We start from the raw sequence: 21,248 nt of genomic DNA, 5'->3' as shown, positions 1-21,248 counted from the left end.
AACATTTTGAACAATATTCATTGGTTGTCTTTTAAATATTCACTCAGTTCTAATAATTTCCAGCAGAAGATTCATTCACACACAACTAATAATAGATGAGATAGAAATTGATCCGGAGTCTTTAGTCTAAAAATTTACACAACTTTATTAGTTGATAGAAAAATATTTTAACCATCAGAGTTACATAATAAACATATCTGTCCTTTCCTATTCTCTGCAGGTGACATTTTGCCAAGATTGAAGCTCTCCAGTCATGTATTCCCCATCACTACAACATATAGCACCGGGAGTGCGCCAAAGCTCTGAACATTTGTGACTGATGATAATCACATGCACCTTCCCTTTTACACTAATGCAGCACTCTAGAGGCCAAATACTCCTCCTAGTTACACTGGTGTGATTCCACTTTAAAGGGGTTGAACTGATATAGAACAATTTAGCGCCTCGGGTTTGAATCACAGGATCTTCTTCGCAATTCCTACAGTAACTTCACAAAAGGGTGCTCTTATTACACAGAATGTATGTTTATCACATTAATTATCGTGGAAAAGTTAAAGTAATCACAATACAAATCTGACAAGAGAGCACATCAGAAAGAGAGGGTGAGAAACGGAAAATGTTTCTTACCACCAGCAGGATTAGCTGATCTGGATCCTTGTTTATGAGAGCAGACCAAAGGACAGGCAGAAAGTGGATTAAAAGACAGTAAGACAATACGGAGTTCAGCATGCATTATGTTATACGTAATGTGAACTGATTTATTTCCAGACATACATTGCTTCTAAGCCTCTGCAAAATACAGCGAGTTAATGTGCAGATAAGCAGTTGGGCCCAACTTGCGTATATTTTTCCATTGCCACTTAATCTCCCTGGTCTCATAAATTTCTTTGAGTGAAGCCAATCATCTATGGTGGGCCAAATTCTCCCGGATTTACATCTGGGCTACTCTGAAAAAGACAACAGGGTTGCCTTGCACGTGAGTCAGAGGAGAATTTGGCCCTGTATCTATATTACATTTGCACTCTAGAGTGGTTTATTTCATGCAGAGGTTGGCCTAAGAGATGGTGTTCAGATCCAGGGTTAGTCTGGCGTTGTGATTTGGTGCCAAACTAGGGTTAGGGATCAGGTTTAGATTTGACTGCCCTGAAGCTGCACAAGCCATTCCTGAAAGATTTCAGCATCAAATGGGAGAAACCTTGAGAGATCAGCTGCTCTAATAAGATTTCCACCATCCTGAACTGAAATCCTTCTTGAGATATTTCAGCTTCATTTGAACTGGAATCAGGAAAAAGGCCATTTCCTGCTTGGACTGGACATGGATCCAAAGCCACTGCGGTGGGTTTGGATCCAGGCATCCAAAACCCAGCCTATCACCACCACAGTATGAAGGTGTTCAAGACCTGAGGTCTTCTGTTTGAAAACATTTCCAATAGAATGACTTTAAAACTGTTCCCTCTTCCCTTTAGCCCAGGGGTGAGCAAACTTTTTGGCCCAAGGGCCACATCTGGGAATATAAATTCTATGGTGGGCTATTAATACTCACAAAATTGGGGTTGGGGTACAGGAGGGGGTGAAGGTTCTGGCGGGGGGTGCGGGCTCCAGGGTGGGGCAAGAAATGAGGAGATCAGGGTGCGGGAGGGGGCATGGGCTGGAACAGGCGAATAGGGTGCTTGGGCTCCAGCTGAGGGCTCTGGGGAGGGGCTGGGCATGAGGAGTTTGGGTTGCAGGCAGTTGCCCTGGGCTGGGACCAAGGGGTTTGGAGGGTGGGAGGGGGATCAGGGCTGGGGTTGTGGGTTGGCATGCAGGGAGAGGCTCAGGGGTGCAGGCTCCAGGTGGCGCTCACTTCAAGCAGGTCCCAGAAGCAGCAGCCATGTACCCAATCCGGCTCCTATGTGGAGCTGCGGCCAGGCAGCTGTGCACGCTGCCCCGTCTGCAGGCGCTGCCCCTGCAGCTCCCATTGGCTGTATTTCCTGGCCAATGGGAGCTGTGGGGGCGGTGCTTGGGGCGGGGGCAGCATGCAGAGCGGAGCCCCTTGGCTGCCCCTGCACATAGGAGCCGGAGCAGGGCCGTGCTATTGCTTTCGGAAGCAGCGTGGAGAAGCCTCCGACCCTGCTCCCTGACTGGAGAGCCAGAGCGGGGCAAGCCCCAGACCTTGCTCTCCAGCGGGAGCTTGAGGGCCAGCTTAAAACGGCTGGCTGTAGTTTGCCCACCACTGCTCTGGCCTGACATTCAGTGAAGATGTGACACCATGAACAGACCAGACATTTTTCAGTGAGGCTGCAAAGCAAGACAAGTGCTCATAACAAAGAGAACTCTTCCCACCCTCCCATGCAAACTTAAGCCTATGAAGAGGCACTTCTCTCCTTGGGAACATACTCCCCATATGCAAATCTCCTGAGCCCTAGGTCAAAATTCTCCTCCCAGACCCATATGGCAGATATTCTGCTCTCCCTTCATGGGGGAACCATGCCATGCAAGGAAACCAGAACTTCATAGCCAGGATATGCCATGTGGACCAGAGAGCACATCTCTTTTCCCTAAATCTATGCAGGAGAGATAGCAACCACTGCCATTTTACACATTAACTTAGACAGCTCATGCTTAACACATATGGAGATGAGATAACGTAAGCAAGAGAAGCTTGGCAGAACAGGAACCCAACAGACAGTAGCAGGCTGCAGGTACAAGGAAGGTGTCCCTCTAGGTAGTACTTTAAGATTTAAGTCCAATATATATTAACTAGTATGATACATAGTAACAAACTTTATATGACTGGAATTTTTCAGTTGTGCTGAGCAGAAAACTAGCAATTTCTATGCTTAAGAATTCAAATCTCAGGCCCTATTCTTTAACGACAACTTGGACTGTGAGCTCTTTGGGGCTGACCGTCTTTCTGTGATATGTGCATACAGTGCCTAGCACAATGCGGCCTCATTCTTGGCTGGGGTCACTGCCACAGTACAAATAAGAGATAATATTAATAAATATAGCCCTTGCCCCTCCCTTAAAAGAAAGGCTTCTTACGCTGGGACTGTGAAACTACTTTAGCACGGCTGCGACCTCGGGTATCGGCAGGCGTTGAGGTAACACTTGTGGCACTTCCAGAGCTTTGCCTCCTTGTACGGATCCGACCTGGGGAATGCAAAGAAAAGTGGAATGATAGCAGCTTGGTTCAGAGGGGAAACTTTGCTGTGGCTTCTAACTTGCTGTCTGTTCTATATTGAATTTTTTTTTTTTTTTTTTGCAACAGTAACAATGATAAGAAGTGAATTCCCTGGAATGGCACTTGCAGTTGAAAACACAATTAAAATGCTTTTTGACAAGAAGGAAGAAAGTTTCTAATATGGGCATAATAGGTGCACCCAGAAAATCTCACATTTGGGCACCAATGCTTTCATACCCCTATCTACACTTGCAAACTGACATGCATCAGTAACAGATTCTGCTGACACCATCTGGCCATGTGTATTTGTCTCAGGTGTGCCCATTATGCTCATGTTGGAAATGTCATCTCTAAGAGTTACCTTTGGTGTATATAAATTCAACTTATTTACCCCCCAAGTTAGTGCGGCTTTAATTGTAATGGAGAGTCCCGTGCGATGCAATTAACACTGTGAGAGAAATCCTCATCTGCCCTTTATTTTTTTAAGCAAAGAATTTGTATAAAGTTTCTTGTTCAGAATGCTTTTTATTTCTCCCTCACAGAAATTTTAGCTGGAAAAGACCCATTAGCTTGTTCAGTGCATGTCCCTGCTTGGTCAGGGCTGTTCCCGAGATTATGTTCTTTCTAATTTTTGAACACAATTATGAGTCTTTAGTTGCTGGAAAAGGAATGATGATTAAGACCAACAAACAGAAAACCTCTGTCAGTCCTTTTCAACACCTCAGTTCTCAGCCAAACTCGAAACAGTCCTGGGATTGATGCCAGTACCAACACTGCATTCAGAGAACAAGTTCAAGTTTCAGGCATGATAATCAGAGGAAATAAAGAGACATATAAAAGATTACACATTCTGGACAATGTCATCCACTGATCACATAAGTCTGTCTCCACTGTTGTTGTTACAGAACATTTACACAGCACCATAAATGTAACTGGTGCATTACAAACAGATACATGCACATTTCCTGCCCTGAAGACCTCACACTTCCTATAAGACAAATGCACACAGGACAATATAGAGGTTGGCAGTTTGGGACTGACTGAACAGATTGACAGCTATGTTTTTTCTGTCAGAATTCACACAACGGTGGTAACATGGCTGGAAAACATTTCTGATAAACCTGTCACACTGTTATTTCTAACAGAAAACTTCAATTTCAGAGGAAAAACAAACATAAGAACAAACATTTGTGTGAGAAGTGAGAAACATGGGCTGAAGCTGAACTTAGAATACATGCATTTTCAGTGTCCCATTTCAAAAACATTAGCTAAGTAGGCTTCGGAATTTAGAGATTCTCCCATTGAAAAAATATTTCTAGCCTTAGCACAGTAGAAATCCTGGGCCAGATTCTCTACAGCATTGCAGCCCCTAAGCGCTGCTCGAAAAGGGGCCAATATCCAATCACCACTGCCCAGAAGAGAGTTCTCTATGGTGGGAATTGTCTGGTGGGTGTAAATATGGTGATTCAGGTCTTTATCTGCTGCCCTGCTCTCCATCTAGCACAGGAGGGAATGTGTCAGCAAGGAGTAGGGGACATGGCAGAACTCTGCTGTGCTATCCCTTTCCTGGTGTAAATTCCATTAAAGAGCGAACATCAGTGGTGGAACTTACAGCTGCCTCGCAGCAGCTTGGAGAATCACATGGCTGGGACTAGCCCCAGCTCCCTGTCACTTCCTCTGCTCCCAGTAGAGCTCCAGAAGAAGAGAATATCTAGCTCCATATGTTCCCAGCCTCACTGTGGCAAATTCTATGCTGACTTCCATCCCCCTGATCTCGGTGGGTTTGCACAATTTGTGCAGAATTTGGCACGCAGACTGTGCTCTATTTCTAGACTTCAGCGGCAGCAGCTGTACTATGTGTGAAGAAAAAAAAAGTATGGATGACACAGGCCCATATTGTACCATAGAGGTGGCAACTCTATACAAGAGTTTAATCTGTTCTATCTCATCCTCCAAACTTTTCAAGATACTGATGAAAATACTTAGCATTGTACAAAGTACTGGATGATAAGCTGAAATTCAAAGTCTAAACTAACGGATTTCATGGGGAAGTATCATCAGTAACCTGTATGTGCCAGATGTCAGCCAGCCCTGACAGCATAAATAAGATGGGAGAAGTCTGAAATTTTCCTGTTGCGCGCACGCCCCCCCCTTTTTTCCGTTTGAGGTCCCAGAACTTTTCTGTTTCTCCTGTGTCCAATAAAGTGAGAAATGGATTTCATAAACAGCAGAAGCAAATCGGAACTAATTGTAATGAACAATTGTTCTACATTTATAAAACACAAGGCTACCAAGACATCGTTTTTCTTTTTAAATGCCAGCCCTGTTAAGTAGGAGGGAAAGAGTCAGAGGAACAGAACACAAATGTCAAAATAAATCAACGCATGCTTGTTTCCAGTCATGCTAATAAAGCATTCAGGCCCTATCCAATGCCTTTTGAAGTTAATGGAAAGACTTCCATTGACTTCTCTGGGCTTTGAATCAGAGCTTCGAAGTAAAAGTCTGCCTTCTGTTTTGCTTGGCAGATCTCAACACTGATACGTGATCTTTCTACCATGCACAAAATTCTTCCTGAATTCAATGGGGGTTCCTCACATGTTGGGGGAGAGATATCAAGCACTGATAATGGCCTACCCTGCTCTGAGAGAAGAGTTTTATCCTTATTTTAGTAATAGGATTTAAATTTTCTCATCCTTTTAAACTAGCACTGTATTTTAACTGAGTATGTAACTGGAATTGAAAGACAAACAGATGTCCCACCACCATGCAAGTGAGACTGGGGTTACCTAATCCACAAATGTATGGCATTCTCCCCATTTCCATATGCTTGCCTTACATGGTGCAGGCCCAGCAACTGAAGAGAAATAAATTAATTTCAAGCATTGCAGAGTTGTGACTCCCAGTATAATGATGCTATTCCATCTTTATTCCATGATACTGTGCCATTATATGAAAGCACTGAAAACTCACCACCCATTGATACACAATGATGATATAAGGGTGGATATAGCGTAATATTGTGATAACAAGTCACTCTGGGATTACTTTGTCCCAGACCATACACAAATAAAGGGAACAACTGAAGGGGAAAATTCTCTCAATAACCTTAGGGCCAAATTCTTCCCTCAGTTACAAGGAGAAAATGGCCTTTAATGTCTCTAAAACATTTCTATGGAAACATATGAAATGGCACAACACTTAACACAGAGGTTGCCCTGTGATGGCTTGTGCCCTTCTGGAATAATGAGTTCAGCAAAATTCAAACATCTGAAAACTGGGAAATACACAGTGAAGTTAAAGACTCAAGCAACCTTAACTCTGGAGCTGACAATGGCCATGGGAATGATCTCCATGCACACTAGCGTATTCACTGTGTTATGTATCACTGCAGTAAATGGTGGAGGAAGAAGTTGGAGCAACTTGGAAGAGCTGGGCTTGTGACATGAGACCATCTGGCTCAGAGTCTCCCGCTGGTAATTATCAAAAGAAAGAGGTACCAGTGGGCCTTGCGGTTCCAGTCTGCATCATTTCAATACAGAATTGTGTAGATGGTCTCAGTAGCAGGGCACTGGGGGCTTCTTGCCATGGGTGTTGTGAGTAGTGAGGTGGGATATGAGAGCAGTCTGCAGATTTAATGATGGATATGGGTAAGTATAGGGTTAGGTGCTATCCTGTGAGCTAGTGTGATGGGTTGGGAAAGGGTATAAAGCAGTGGTTACACTTTACCAGGGTGGTATTCTGTCTGGGGAGCAGGTTCAGTGTTCAAGCACAGGGCACATGTGGTAGCACCTGTCATTAGTGAAAAGGCCAAGTGGGAGTGTGCATGTTGGTGGGGATCCACCGGAAGAGAGCAGAGTGAAGGTTGTGGAGGCATTTTCCTTAACTCTGTACTTCCTGGTTTTCAGACGTGTGAGTTGAAGAGGAGCAGGGTCCCCACGATCCCAGAAAGCACAGTGGGCAAGGACGGGTTCAGAGCACTACAGAGGAGTAGGGCTCCCCCAGATCCCAGCATACATATGGAAGGGGAGAATTAAAGGCTAGCAAACCCCTCCACTCCTAAACCCCCATCTTCCTCTGCTACCTCTCACATTCTCCAACCCCTCATGTCTTCTCCTCCCCGAATCCCTACTCTCTTCCCCTTTACCTAAGCCCTCCAACCATATCCCTCCCCTTCCACCCATTTCCATTTATCCTCCCCCACAATACCCCCATCCTTTGCTGCAGACCCAGACCCATCTTCCTCTATCACCACCTACCCTTGTACCCCTAACCACCCCTTCCCTCACAGTCAGCATTCACATACGCAATTTATTTTCTTTTCAAAAAATAGTTTCAGCACCTTCTAAATATTCTGCTGCACTCAGATTACATTTCTGAAAAATAAAATAAAATAAACTAACTAACTAACAAAACAAACCCGTCATGTCGTTATATAATGCCTGCACCTGTAATATTCACTCCATGCATCTGAAGAAGTGAGGATTTTTACCCACAAAAGCTTATGCCCAAATAAATTGGTTAGTCTTTAAGGTGCCACCGGACTCCTTGTCGTTTTTGTAAAACAAACCCAAACACCTTAACATAGGCAGATTTTCCTCTACAGTTTACACTTCATTCTCAGATTTCTGCCCAGGGTGCATTTCAGAATTCAAACTTGCTAGAATCTGTGAATTTAATAAAATGCAGGGTTTTTTCCTTGGGCTGTAACCATAACATACTCTCAGCCCCACTCAAGTGTTGTGATGTACAGGTGGTTTTCCAGACAGATAGCCTCTCCACACATGCTCAGTATAATCCATTAGGTACATTAGCACCAGCATGCCTACCTAGAGACACAAACTGCTTTTCAAATAACATTTTAATCTGAAGTTCCCCCACTGCTGGGTGCCAAGCACTCTGTTGGGGGTCCCTTGAGCATCTGGTGCAATGACCTGAACTCTGGTCTGATCTCTGTCTGTGAGGGGAAAAAAACATGACAGAATGTGTCAACTGTAAGAAAAGTTGCTTTTTCAGGAAGATGTGTTGCGGGAACTCCTTGGCCAAATGGCCTCAAATTTGACAATACCTGGGGCCCCCACGATGCACACCAAATTTCAAAGCAATCTAATTAACTATCCGGCTTTTAGAGCACTTTGAGCAGCTGAACTTTAAATGGAAAGCTGGTCTTAACCTTAACCATGAATGTTCTTTCCAAAGTTATTGTCTCTGACTTTTAACAGTTATAAGTTTATCTATTTATCTTTAGCCAGGGCATTTAATCTTACAGATCACATACCAAACGCTTTCCAAGCTCCTGCTCCGTGAATGACTGCTGAAGATTCTAAACCTTTCCCATCCCCCCAAACACTGAATAATGAGTTAGCTCAGCAACCTGCACAATGAATGGATTTAAACGAGAGAGATGTGTGCAGAAGCCTTTCCCACCCTCTAGCCCAAGCAGCTGTTGCCGAGTTGGTGCAATAGATGTCACAAACACGGCATCCCAAAATACAAGGCTTATATAAATCAGAAACAAAGATGATCACATGGAAATAAAAATCATTATTTCATTAGGTCGCTGCAGGCAGGCTTGACTGAGATGGAACACAACGTAGAGGGATTCTGGGATCATTCATACATTATTAACTCACCTCTGGGATACTATTGTTTCCTTATGGTGATTGATTGATAGATTAGATAGATAGATTAGATAGATTAGATAGATAGATTAGATTAGATTAGATAGATTAGATAGAAACAATAGTATCCCAAAGTTGAGTTTACACACACACACACAATTTTTAAATTAGTTTTAGGATTTAGCCACATTTTCCCATTACAAATAACGGAAAATAGATCTAAATCCTTTGGCTTGCTATGAAAATCTCAAGTATATATGATAGCTTGTAAGACACATTGCACTATTACAGTAACAGAAAGCATTTTTGTAAGGTCTCTGAGTAACCTGCAAGGAAGCTGCTGTATCCTAGAATCCACAGTCCAATTGTGCGGCCTCTGACTATAAGCCACTTTATCTACTGAGTCATTATATCCCAGCCGGAATAATGAATTTCATGCAGCACTTACTAGAAAAATGCATCAAAACCAAACAATGAATAGACACTTCCCAAAAGGCAGGGCAAAAAGAGCCCAGGAAGCTGCCTTTTTTCCCCTAGCTTTGTTTTCATATCAATTCAAACTGCAGAGGCAATGAGTCATAATTTGTAATCACCAATTTTCTGATCCTCTCCAAAAGAATTACTGTAGCTCAATGGCAATGTTACTGTAAAGAGCACAGATAAAGGAAATGCTCAGGCTATTTTCTAGGAATCATAAAATGTAGGCATAAAAATTTGTCCTTGGTTGAGACTTGACCCATGACACCAGATTCTGCTTTCGGTACAGAAAGCTTTTCCTTTGTGTTCAGTACTTTTAAAGACTAAAAAGCCCTGGTAATTTTAAAAACAGACACAGTCAATGAACCATGCCCAAGTTCAGGTTTGTAACAAATGCAGAAATTTGGTAAATTGAAATAGCTAGATCAGGCAGATATATTTCTAAGATATTATCTAAATAATCCACCATAATTTCATTGACTTCAGTGGAGTGGCATCAGATTTACAAAAACATAACTGTGATCAGAATCTGGCCCAATGTCTCAAGCCAGAAATAACTTTATTCATTTATGTATATAAACATGATATATTAAAAACACTTAGGTTGGTCATTTTCAAGTATTCACACACTGACATACACAAAAGGATTTCTTCTGAACAATTCTTATCTCAAGGGCTTCATCATGTAAGGTTCTGAGCTCCTTTTGTTAGATAATGAGCATCTTCAACTCCCACTGGATGCAGAGGGAGGTAGAAGTGCATGGTACCTTGAGGATCTAGCCTGTATGCTCTACTGTGAAGGAGAGTTCTTTTAGTGCACTGTCTGAAAATGAATAAAAATAAATCCATAATACAGTTTAATCAACTCAGTGCTTTTGGAAAAAGATAACAACAATCACACGTTAGCAACTGATATGAACACGGATGATAATTGATGTTCTCTCTGTGTCAGCTCACGTATCTACACGAGCGGGCCAATTCTCCTTCATGTGATGAAAAAGATTTTAAAAAAAAGTCTGTAGCAGGTTCTGAGAATCATTTGACTGATTCACCGCTAGATGGCATCTGTGCCCATCTACTGGTAAAACAAAGCTTAAGGGTTATCAACTATATAGTTATTCATATAAATGAGTTTACAATGAGCATCAATATGGATTCCAGCCACATCTAGTAGAAGTCCTATTTTACAAACATAAGGGCCACCAGATTTTGCCAGTTTTATTTATGCTAAGAAGTGCCTTACCATGCAAGCAATCTCAATGCATCCAAGGTTATCAACGGACTTTATGCTGAAAATGTAGGACCTCCACAGTACAGAGAGTTGAATGAACCACATCACGACAATGCTGTGGTGCTGCTTTGCTTAAATAATTAGGTAAAATAAAGTACATTTTCCTGGAAACCAAATAACCAGATTGCCAAAAGTATGACATGGATCGCGCCCACCGACCAAAATAGGAAAGAAATCCGTCATCTAAGTATCCCTGTTTCAGCTACAATATTCATCCAGATTTATGGACAAATCTTAAAGCCCTTACTCAGGCTAAACTCCATCGGAGTATTGTGAAAGGAAGGATAACAGGACAGAGAAGGGACGACGTCTTCTTGTACTTTTTGCTTCTCCAAGTGCTCTGTTGAGGCTCAATAAACAGTATTTATCACTCACCTGACCACTCTGTATGAACTTGGGACATTAACCAACCCACTAAACAATTACGGGTTTTTGGTTTTTTTTTCCAAGTGGACAAAATTCATATAGCCATATGTCATTCTCTTCCCTTTATGGGAGAGGTTAGTCTTTAGTGTCTGAAGAGTTATGTTTGTGCTCACTTTGGAAATAAGGCAAAACGGGCAAGGGAAAGTACAGTCCTTACAAAGTCCCTTTCTTTAACAGAAAATCTGTTTCAAAACTGGAGTCACTAGGTTTCACAACTATACAGGGGCAGAAGGAAAAGCAAAGTTTCTGGATATACATGTAAATATAGTCATGGGTAATCAGTTACCTTCTTTTTAAGATATGTGGAACACTGAAATAAATCCATGCTCTCTTACTGTAGTCATTTGTTTGCAAAATATATTTAAAGGTTAACTAGGATGAAAATTAGATCCTTTATAAAAGGAGATATCCAGATAGTGCAGATAGAGACATAATAAATGTACAAATTTATTTCGAGCATCAGATTACCCTGTAAAGTATGTGTTAATGCTCACTCCGGGAAAAACACAATCAAATCAAGACCATGTGGTTATCTGTGGGCCTGGGGAGGGAAGGAAGGTTATTTGGAAAGATGATTTCTTCCCTGATCAAAAAAAAAACAAAAAAAACCAATACACATGTTCCCTTCACAGTATGTTAAAAATTACATAAGGTCAGATTCTGATCTCTTTTATAATGGCATAAATCCAAAGAAAGCCTCATTGACTGGAATGGAGTTACTCCATATTTACACCTTGTAATCGAATTCTGAATTTGGCCCACACAGATTAACTGCATCAGTTCAAAGCATTTTTTAACATGAAACTTAACTGCTAGTTTCTTGATAGGAACAAATCACACTACTTTACAGCCAAGAGCTGCAAGTAATTTGTTTGCTCCCAACCCCCTGGTTTCTGTAAGATGTGTGAGCTTGTGCTTAGAATGACTTCAAAATTCCTATAAACGTCTGAGGAGAAGTCATTATACCGTATTATAACAATACTTTTATTTGAAAAAACTGTACTAGTCTGGATGACTGCTGGGCTACTAAAGATACTGAAAACTGCAACGTCTGCCCAAAGAGGGGCAGAACTCATCCCATCTGAGCTTCCCAACTTCATAACAATACACCTATCCACAATCTGTTTGGAAATTTAGAGCTGTTAGCAGAGCCTAATGTATTGCAGGTTCTGAACCACCAGTCCTGCTCCACGGATAGTAGTACAGAAATCTTAACAATGTTTGCACAGCAAGCTCAGAATTTGTTTCTCCACGGAATGTAACTGGAAAGTTACCTCAGGAAAGTTTCTACACAGCCATGGCCAGCTATTTGGATCATAGTAACTATTTGTATAGCTCTACAAAGCCTGATTTTTGCAACCTTTCTGCATACGCACTTCCCAGTGAAGAGCAAAGGAGCTACATAGTCAAAAGGGCTGCAGCAGTGGGTACTAACTGGATATACTGCCCAATTCACCTTTGCGCAGATGGACAGCACAAGACATAAGTTGGGCATAGGCCCTGTGACGGCTTTCAGCACATGGTACATTTCAAGCACGGTGCTTTATAGAGCTATCCAGGCAACAGTGTTTTTTTAAATCTATGGTCTGATATTCACCTTTTAACTTGCACTTATGTAACTGGCATATCCCACTTCTGGCTTTCTCCTAATCTGAGATATTGGTTCTGAGAAGACTACACGTATACTTCATGAGCACTGCACTGCAAAGGTCAATCTACATTGCACAGAAAAACTCGGCGATTCTAAAATAGCTACTTAGAGGTGACCTAAAAAATGAGTTTCTATCTTTTATGATATGTAAAGAGAACCCCAAAGGGGATACTGTACAGAACAAAGAGGCTGGAGTGGGTAGGTGTTAAATTTTACATTTGAAATATGAAGAATATAATAAAAGTTTTGCATTCCATGTTTTTGTCTCCAGAGTCCTCCAGCAAAAACAGTCTAGATAAGGACTGATATTCTAATAAGGAAAAAAACAAAATGCCGAAGCCCTGAGCCATGGTGGGTGGGTGTGTGCATAGCTCGAAGCCCCAAGCTTAAGGTAAGGGGTGGCAAACTTGGGGGGGGGGGAAGAGGGGTGAGGAGGACCACCCCAATTATTTTTTAAGTACAAAGAGGGTGACCAGCAGAAAAAGGTTGAGAAACACTGATTTAAACCAATAAGATGACTGATGGATCCTAAAACATAAAGGCTTGCACTGGATTAAGAGCTAGTTCATATCTCTACACCAAGACTCTGTTTCAGCTCAGGAGACTGGAGAAATCTATCCCTATAAATAATATATCAGTTTATCAGAAATCAGAGGGAAAAACAGACATCACAATGACATGGTGGTGCTTCTTGGGAAACTACATTCTAATACAAACAGCCACCTAGGATATTCACACACGGTCCCACAAATCAATAATACATCCCTTAAAAGGTGACTTGCAAAAGAGGGAAAAAAAAGGAGCTTGTGCTTAATGGCTTTTTTGTCATGAACACCCGCGTCCTCCTTGCCTTCCCTTCCCTCCCCCACAAAAAGAAAGTTTTATGCTTGCCTTTTTACCACAGAAATATCAAGAACATTAAGACTTGTCTTTCCTGAAAATCATTTTTTAAAATGGCTTCTTGGGAGAAACTGGAGTGGGAGCTCTCTCAACCATTAAATGGAGAGACAAGGGTGTTGAGCCTTTAACAAAAAACTCTTCACTCTCAACCGTTTACTAGGCACAGGAGTTAAAGAAAGTCAACAAAAACAAACAAAACCCAGAGGTTTGAACAGGCTGAATAAATATCTCTTCCTTTCCCAGCTTTCACTTCCTTAGTATTTGCAGTATAATCATCTCACTAATTCTCCTGTCATCCTGAGTCTCCCTGAAAAAACAGAGTAGACATGACCTAAATTTCTTCTAGAACAACAAAGCAGACCTTCTTTATGCATCTCAATGAAGCAAAGATGAGCACAAGCCTTTGTTTTTATCCTTTTGTAGGTCACCTTCAACCAACAGCACCTTTTTAGCATGGAGACTTGTATACAACATTGCTTTTAAACTAGTTTCACATGAAGATTGGAAGCAAGAGTCATAAAATCAGATTGGTGCCTAAGCTCCAGGAGGATCTTGGAGAGAAAATGACATATCCCTAAGGGTGTCATAATAAGCCAAACAACCATGCAACACTTCATGCAGGTCACCAGTGAGCACAGATGAGAACCAGGTAACACTTTGTGAGAACAGAGATCAGATAGGGGTAGTACAACTGTAGACACACCTCAGTCACACAGACAGACTGCTTACCCTCAGGTTTAGTGGTAGTACCATCTTTAGGCAAATTTAAAAAAAAATAAGGAGAGGGTAAATAGGGAAGAGTTAGTAATATTAACAGAAGTGGGCACTGTATATTAGCTACAGAAATAAGCAAAAAAAAAAATCAATACAATTAAAGAAATGAAACCGGAAAAGAAAATTGGTTAATCAGCAACTCAAAGCATGAAGCATCTGAACAGGTCTTAGAATCAGATTAGTTTGGTCCCATTGCAATGATGTATTAAAGACAAAGCTTTGCTAAATCCCATTCCTTTGCTTGCCTTATCCATTCCTCTTGCAGGAAATTGCACATGCAATGTTTCTACTGGCAAAAAGGAAAGGAATTCCCTTTACCGCCAATCCAATCCATGTATCATGTAAACAAGAAATAGAGTATCAGAGAAGAGCAGCAAACACACTCTGCTTTGGAGTGAGACTAATAGAGCACTGTCACTTTCCTATATTCAGCCTCTGAACATTTGGGAAATGACAAGAAACATGCATTTAACTCTAGCATTCTGTCTGCAGTTCTCACTGCACCATGACGTCAATGTGAACAACTAATTTAAGCCAGGGCAAACACTTAATAACAAAACCACTGAACCAAACAGGGCCAATGAACTGAAGTGAAGACAAAGATTTTAGCAGTAAGTGATGCCTGTCATCAAAAGGAATATATAAATATATCCTAACATAATTCATATAGTATTTCTCATTACACTGACAAGAGAGCAAGGATATCCTATGCTATGAAGTCAAACTTTCAACTGATACAGCTAAAGGTCAGCAATCTACATGACAGGAGGCAAGGGTATCCAGTCTCATACCAGTTAGAGACCTGCTATAATCACTTAATCTGGTAGAAGTCAATGGAGTTACATCAGTATAAGGCTGATGTAAATGACAATAAATTATAGAATTATATCCGAGCTCAGGTAATTAGCTCTCCCTGGGTCAAATCTAGGCTAATGAAAACTTACAAGTGAAACCATGCAAGAAATCAAGCAACTGTTTTTAGTGGTTTCTGAACTGTATTTCCTCATCCATGAAGCCTGCGGTGCCACCTGAAAAGTAGATTCTAAATCAAATGGTGACTTCACTTGTCAGCATGAAAAAATTGGGGCAACAGAAAATGACAAAAGGAACACAATGCATGATTTCAACCCTCAAAAAGAGCCTGAGTGGAGGAAGGTGAACTTGTGCCTTTCACATAGGCTGAAAAAGTAACTAAATCATACTCACGTATCAGTCAGATTCGTCTCTTTCCTGCTCTATCCCTACTTATATGAAGAGACAGCTCCTTAGCTCAGGGTCAAATGCAGCTAAGAGATTCTTAATGCTACCCAAAGCATAAAACAACTTGCAGTAAACCTGTTCTTTAGTTCCAGGGTGAACTGGGCAGCAAGTATCATCCCCTGGACTGTCAGAGTCAAAACAACATCTCTCCACAACATAAATGTGCTGGTTAGTGGAAAACCGAGAAAGAAAGAAAAGTGTTTCAAAGCAAACTGTGTTTCCTGCGAGGCTGATTCCCTCTAGAAATGTATTTTTCTTTAGCCTCAGTTGCCACAGAGCACAGACTGGTTCTGGACTGCTAGTGACCATCGCATTAGAGACATGGCTTAAATTCAGAACAAGCCATCTAATACTAAATTCATGTAGTTTATAATACTGGAGAAGAGAACACAGAGGCTCACCTAGTGATGCGTACGAGCCTGGGGGCAGGGCCGCTGCAGAACTGAAGGGGGTGGAAGCTCCAGAAGATGTTACTTTTGACTTGGCACTAGCTGCTGCATTCACATCGATGTCACTGCGAGACCGCTGCAGAGATCCTGGGGTTGACACGGATTTTGTACTCACTGTAGAGGCTTTAGACAGGGGTGGGGAACAGATACACAATCAAGACTAGTGAGGATTAATTTATTTGACTCTTTGTTTCAAAGCACCCAGTTAGCACTTGAATAAGAACGTTCAAGTGTTCCCTATGTGAGACTTCTGCGCTCATGTAAAGGGCCAGAAAGACCATGATGCACAATGTACTCACAGAGGCAGTATCTCATTACCAGTGCCCTGTTCTTTCCTAAGTACAGTTTCCCCTAGTCTCATCAGTCCATTCAAATATATTGCCTCATCCACCGGGTCTCTCTTTATTTTGAGCTAATTCACAGTGTTGTTCTGCAGTGGTTTCTGTGAGCAAAAAAATATATTACTTATATGTAAGGCTGGCATCTGTCATGGAAGTAATGGATTCTGTGACTTTCCAGGACCTCTGGGACTTCTGCAGCAGCCAATATGGCTGGCCTAGGACAGCCCTTGGGTAAGCCGCACCAGCCGCTGCTGGGGCAGTCTCGCGCCACCGTACCACCACTCCAAACAGCAGCAGGAGTTTGGATGTGGGATGAGGCATCGGGTTGGGGCCCGGCATGGGGTGAGGACTCCGAGCAGCACTTACCTCATGGGGCTTCCCAAAAGCAGCAACATGTCCCTCAGCTCCTAGGCAGAGGCGTGGCCAGGCAGCTCCACGTGCTGCCCCTGGCCCGAGCACTGGCTTTGCAGCTCCCATTGGCGGGGAACCATGATCAATGGGAGCTGCAGAGCCGGTGCTTGTGACAGGGACAGTGTGCAGAACTGCCTGGCCATGCCTACACCTAGGAACATGTCGCTGCTTCCGGGGAGCCGTGCGGAGCCCACCAGCCCCACCAAATCTTTCCCCCTTCCTAGCAGCCACAGGGGTCCCAGGCGGCTGCCTCCCCCAGCAACCGCAGGAATCCTGGGCTGCCTCCCCACCCCAGAGCACGTGCAGCACCCAAGATTTAGTCAGGGCTATATAGTACAAGTCATGGACAGGTCACGGGCTGTGAAATTTTGTTTATTACTTGTGACCTGTCCATGACTTTTACTAAAAATACCCATGACTAAAACATAGCCTTATGCTCTCAGCTGACGGTATCTAGTAGCAAAATTAAAGTGGGATCAAATCAATTAGTCTGGGCCCTGCACTTTGAAGATTACTGTTAACAGGCCTGCTAACAGTAACCTCATCTGCTCATGAAGGTTTTCTGTTCCCCACACTCACTGATGTTCTCATCCAAGCGTATGCCCTTCAGGCATTAAGCTGCAAGTGCTTGGAACCAAAGCAAAGCTCTGAAGATTCTACATGCTGGAAAGTCTTGATGGAAAAGATCAAGTAGGCTCAACATTACTTCTGATTGTATCAAAGGCCTCTGTGGGATACCCTGCCTGGACTGGGGTACACAGTGGACACTGAGATGGTGGCTATTACAAGCCAAACAAAAATCAGAGCTGGAAAAGGCCTGTTAGGTATTCTTGTCCACCCACCTGCCAGTGCAGTCAAGTGCACTAGGGCTCTGATGGTGAAACGGTCCAGACCTCTCTTGTGTCCAGTGGTGAAAGCATTTTTCTGATCAATTTGGAAGTTAGTACAAAAGGAGACATGCACATAAGATGCCTCCACTATATGCTGGTGACCACAGGAACAGCTGTATCTGACTGGACTAATGGTCAAAACAACAACTTCACAGTAAATGAAGATTTCATTATAACCAGAATCACTATTTTGAACCCTGAAATATTTGAGTCTTTTATTGTACTTCATCACAAATCCTCCAGTTCCTGCTCTCACCTCTGGATGTAGTGCTCCCAGTAGGACTTCTTTTGGCAGACAATGGACGGCTAGAAATTAAGCACAAACATTTATGAAAGTCTAACTGATCTTTTCTGAGTCACCAATAATCTTGGCTATAAAAATACCATCATATTTTAGGAGGCTTTGTTCTATATTACTACATTTATAACTGGTTATTAAAAATAGCAGTGGCCTAATCATGACCCCACTCTCCAGACTCCAGGGTGTGACAAATGTTGCTATACACACAGAAGCACAACCATTCCGACCACAACCTCAGATATCTCCAGTGGCTCCCCACTTATTTCAGGATTTCATTCAAATCTGCCCTCTTTGTTTTCAGAGCTCTCCACGTATATGCTCCAAGGGACTTCAGTGATCAAAGGTACACGAAGAGTCTATTGCCAATGGTGATTATTCTCTACTCCCCTCTCTGCTAATCTAGAACTGGCCTTCAGTCCAGCACTGGTCCTTCATCACTGATGTCTGCTGCACTGAAACCCTTGCTTTGGAGCCAGTCTAGTCTGGGTGATGAATGTCTACTTAGCTCTCCCTGTGCTCCCACAACACTTTCCTGCTGTTGCTAGACTGCTGGCCTGATCCTCTTTCATTTTCTTTTTAAATATATCAAATATATATTTATGCAGTTATATGATTACCATGACAAACCTGGAATTACTTTTTAGAAGCTGTCCCCATGTCTCCGCTGAGTACATAGTCATAAAGGGTTCGTAATAGACAACTATTTACATATAGTAATAGACTAACAGGATTTATTGTTTAAATATAAATATTGAGGCTCAATAATATTCCTTAGAAAAGAGTATGAAAAAATTACCATGAGCATTAACAGAGCAAAAGAAGATTTCAGGTCCTATGTAAATAGTGACAAATGTATTTTATACATTTTTTTGTAGGATGGAGGTGGATTTTACAATTCATATTGTAATAGGACAGTCCTCAAAAAATTCTAATGCTTTTCAGCTGGGGCAAATTTTGAGTTTAAATTCTTTGACTGTGTCCCTTCAAAAACAGCCAAGATACACAAAAGCAGTAGAAAAGCTATTCATTTTGCAGCTATATAATTTATATCTAGCTTGGCCACTTCTCTTCTTACAAGAAAAAGAAAAGACAAACAGATACACTCACTTCTCTGGCTTTAGGCTAAGCATGAAAAATTCCAGGCCAAACAAGTGTCTTTTTAAGTTAGGAAGGTTGACTAATACTGTCTGGCTGAGAATGAAAAGCCTTTTGTCCACTTATTTATGGATTCAAGACTGACTCCAGGATATTTAGCAGTGTGGGGGTTTTTTTGTTAATATCTTGCCTGCCAAAAACCTCATATGCCATATTTTGGAGCTGGTCAAATGTTGAGGACAAGAAATAAATGTGAACAGTGATAAGAGAGATGAGACACAAAGTTAAGCATGAAGTTGTGAATGGTAACAGTGCAATGTCATAGTTACTCACATGTAGGTGTAGCTGCAGTTTAGTCAAGAAAATCAGTGGTAATAAAGTACAGAGACTTACTTGAGACTCTCCTGGGAACTGGAGGACGACCGATCGGACTGAGGCAGGGACACTATGCTATCTGAGTTCTTCAAGTGAGACTGCAGGGCTTTCTGATAGGAGGATTCCAGCGTGTGATACAAGTGTTCTGCTTCTCTGCTGAAGTGATTGTGGAAGCCCCAGTAACATCTGAAAACAAGATCCCAATATACCACTGAAACTCCTTGTAACATTTGACGAGCCACAGCAGCTCAGTCACAGGAGACGTCCATCCCCAATGGCAATGGCTTAACTGAACCATTTCAGTAAAAACAACGAGGAGTCCTTGTGGCACCTTAGAGACTAACAAATTTATTTGGGCATAAGGTTTCATGGGCCAGAACCCACTTCATCAGATGCAAGGAGTGAAAAATACAGTAAGCGGGTATAAATATACAGTCCATGAAAAGACGGGAGTTGCCTTAAGTGGGTTACAGCCCATGAAAGCTTATGCCCAAATAAATGTGTTAATCTCTAAGGTGCCACAAGGACTCCTCGTTGTTTTGACTGATACAGGCTACCCCTATGAAACCTGAACCAGTTCAATGATGCAGCCTTTCTGTGATGCATCTGAAACATACCACGCAGGCTACCGCTGCATTTTGAGGAAGCAATTCCACACACGACACACTGACCAGAAGTGGGAAGGCAGGGTGTACACCGTGCAGAGCATCACAGGAACGCACATAGCACCAGAAAGGGGCAGAGTCTATACCCAGATATCACAGCTCCAGTCAGGCAGTCAGGAAGAACACCAGGAGCCCGCAAGAGCAGGAGGGACTAGACAAGACAGACACCCCATGGCAAGCTTCAACCCACAACTGACAATTATCTCTGAGATGATCCTGACCCTTTGCATAATCCCATGGAGTAAACTTTGGCTGCTATTGAGGCAAATTTTAGGGAGTGGCTGAGCTCGCTGCTCTCACTATCTTCAATGAGAGTGGCTAGGCATCTCTCAGGATCTAGCCCACTCAAAGAAAGACAGAAAGACAGAAAGAAAGACATTTCAGCACAAAGGGACCAGTCTTGTGTGGCACTAATGGCCTCCTGGATGATGCTGAGCATCCTTACTTCCTGTTATAATCTATAGGAGTTACAGGCACTTTTCAGGATTAGAATGGAGGACACTTTAAGAACAAAATCAATAAATGCAAATTAATCCAGAGCCATTTGACCGTGACAGCTGCTCCCCAGACAGAGGAAGTCGTCAGCATTTTAATCTCTTTGGGATAAAATGCAAACATTTAAATCTTAACACTGGCAATATATTAATTAAGAAAAAAATAAAGGAGAATTAGACATTCACAATAAATCCTCAAAGAGTCTGCCTAGCTACTAGCTATCTGGGTTACCTAGCCACATTGCTGTAATACCAGGGTGTCTATAGTATTTTCATGATTGGAGAAAATGCCCCTTCCCAAAATAATTTAATACCCACTCCTACTATGAACTACCATTTCTTGAAGTGTAGCATTTAATCATTTGATTCTTCTAAACAAGTTCATGAAATGTAAAATGCACTATACAACAGCTTTCTCTCTCCATATAAAGTTCACCTAGAATCTTGGGGGTGCTTAGTTTAAGAACAAGTTCTCAGTATACCAAGATAACCTCCCATGGACACATACACACACTTTTGAAAATACAGCAGCACCTTTTCTATATCCCTTGTGACAGGGAAAATCATTGCAAATTAATGAGATTTCTATATCAGTGATTAAGAAAGGCAAAATAATGCTGCCTCACAATTGTATTTTATTAATTAACTCTGACAGTGGTTTTGGTTG

The 21,248-nt window shown here is 42.1% G+C and overlaps 1 protein-coding gene across 40 annotated transcripts in view; it reads right to left on the bottom strand.

Annotated features, from left to right (window-relative positions):
- The window catches only part of CLASP1 (cytoplasmic linker associated protein 1), a 292,383-nt gene that overhangs the window by 105,334 nt on the left and 165,801 nt on the right, over positions 1 to 21,248 (bottom strand). For 19 of the 40 annotated variants that reach the window (XM_030581023.1, XM_030581026.1, XM_030581025.1 and 16 more), the window contains 6 exons: positions 19,441 to 19,608; positions 17,908 to 17,957; positions 15,962 to 16,132; positions 14,256 to 14,279; positions 3,025 to 3,132; positions 628 to 654 (listed from right to left, as the gene is read on the bottom strand). In XM_030581023.1, coding sequence (XP_030436883.1) covers positions 628 to 654; positions 3,025 to 3,132; positions 14,256 to 14,279; positions 15,962 to 16,132; positions 17,908 to 17,957; positions 19,441 to 19,608 — 548 coding nt within the window. The remainder of the gene's footprint in view (positions 1 to 627; positions 655 to 3,024; positions 3,133 to 14,255; positions 14,280 to 15,961; positions 16,133 to 17,907; positions 17,958 to 19,440; positions 19,609 to 21,248) is intronic. The other 21 variants (XM_030581030.1, XM_030581060.1, XM_030581059.1 and 18 more) reach the window with 3 other exon arrangements.

The sequence above is a fragment of the Gopherus evgoodei genome, chromosome 11 (genome assembly GCF_007399415.2).
Source record: "Gopherus evgoodei ecotype Sinaloan lineage chromosome 11, rGopEvg1_v1.p, whole genome shotgun sequence".
Classification (NCBI taxonomy): Eukaryota; Metazoa; Chordata; order Testudines; family Testudinidae; genus Gopherus; species Gopherus evgoodei.
This window is presented reverse-complemented; position numbering and strand designations above follow the sequence as displayed.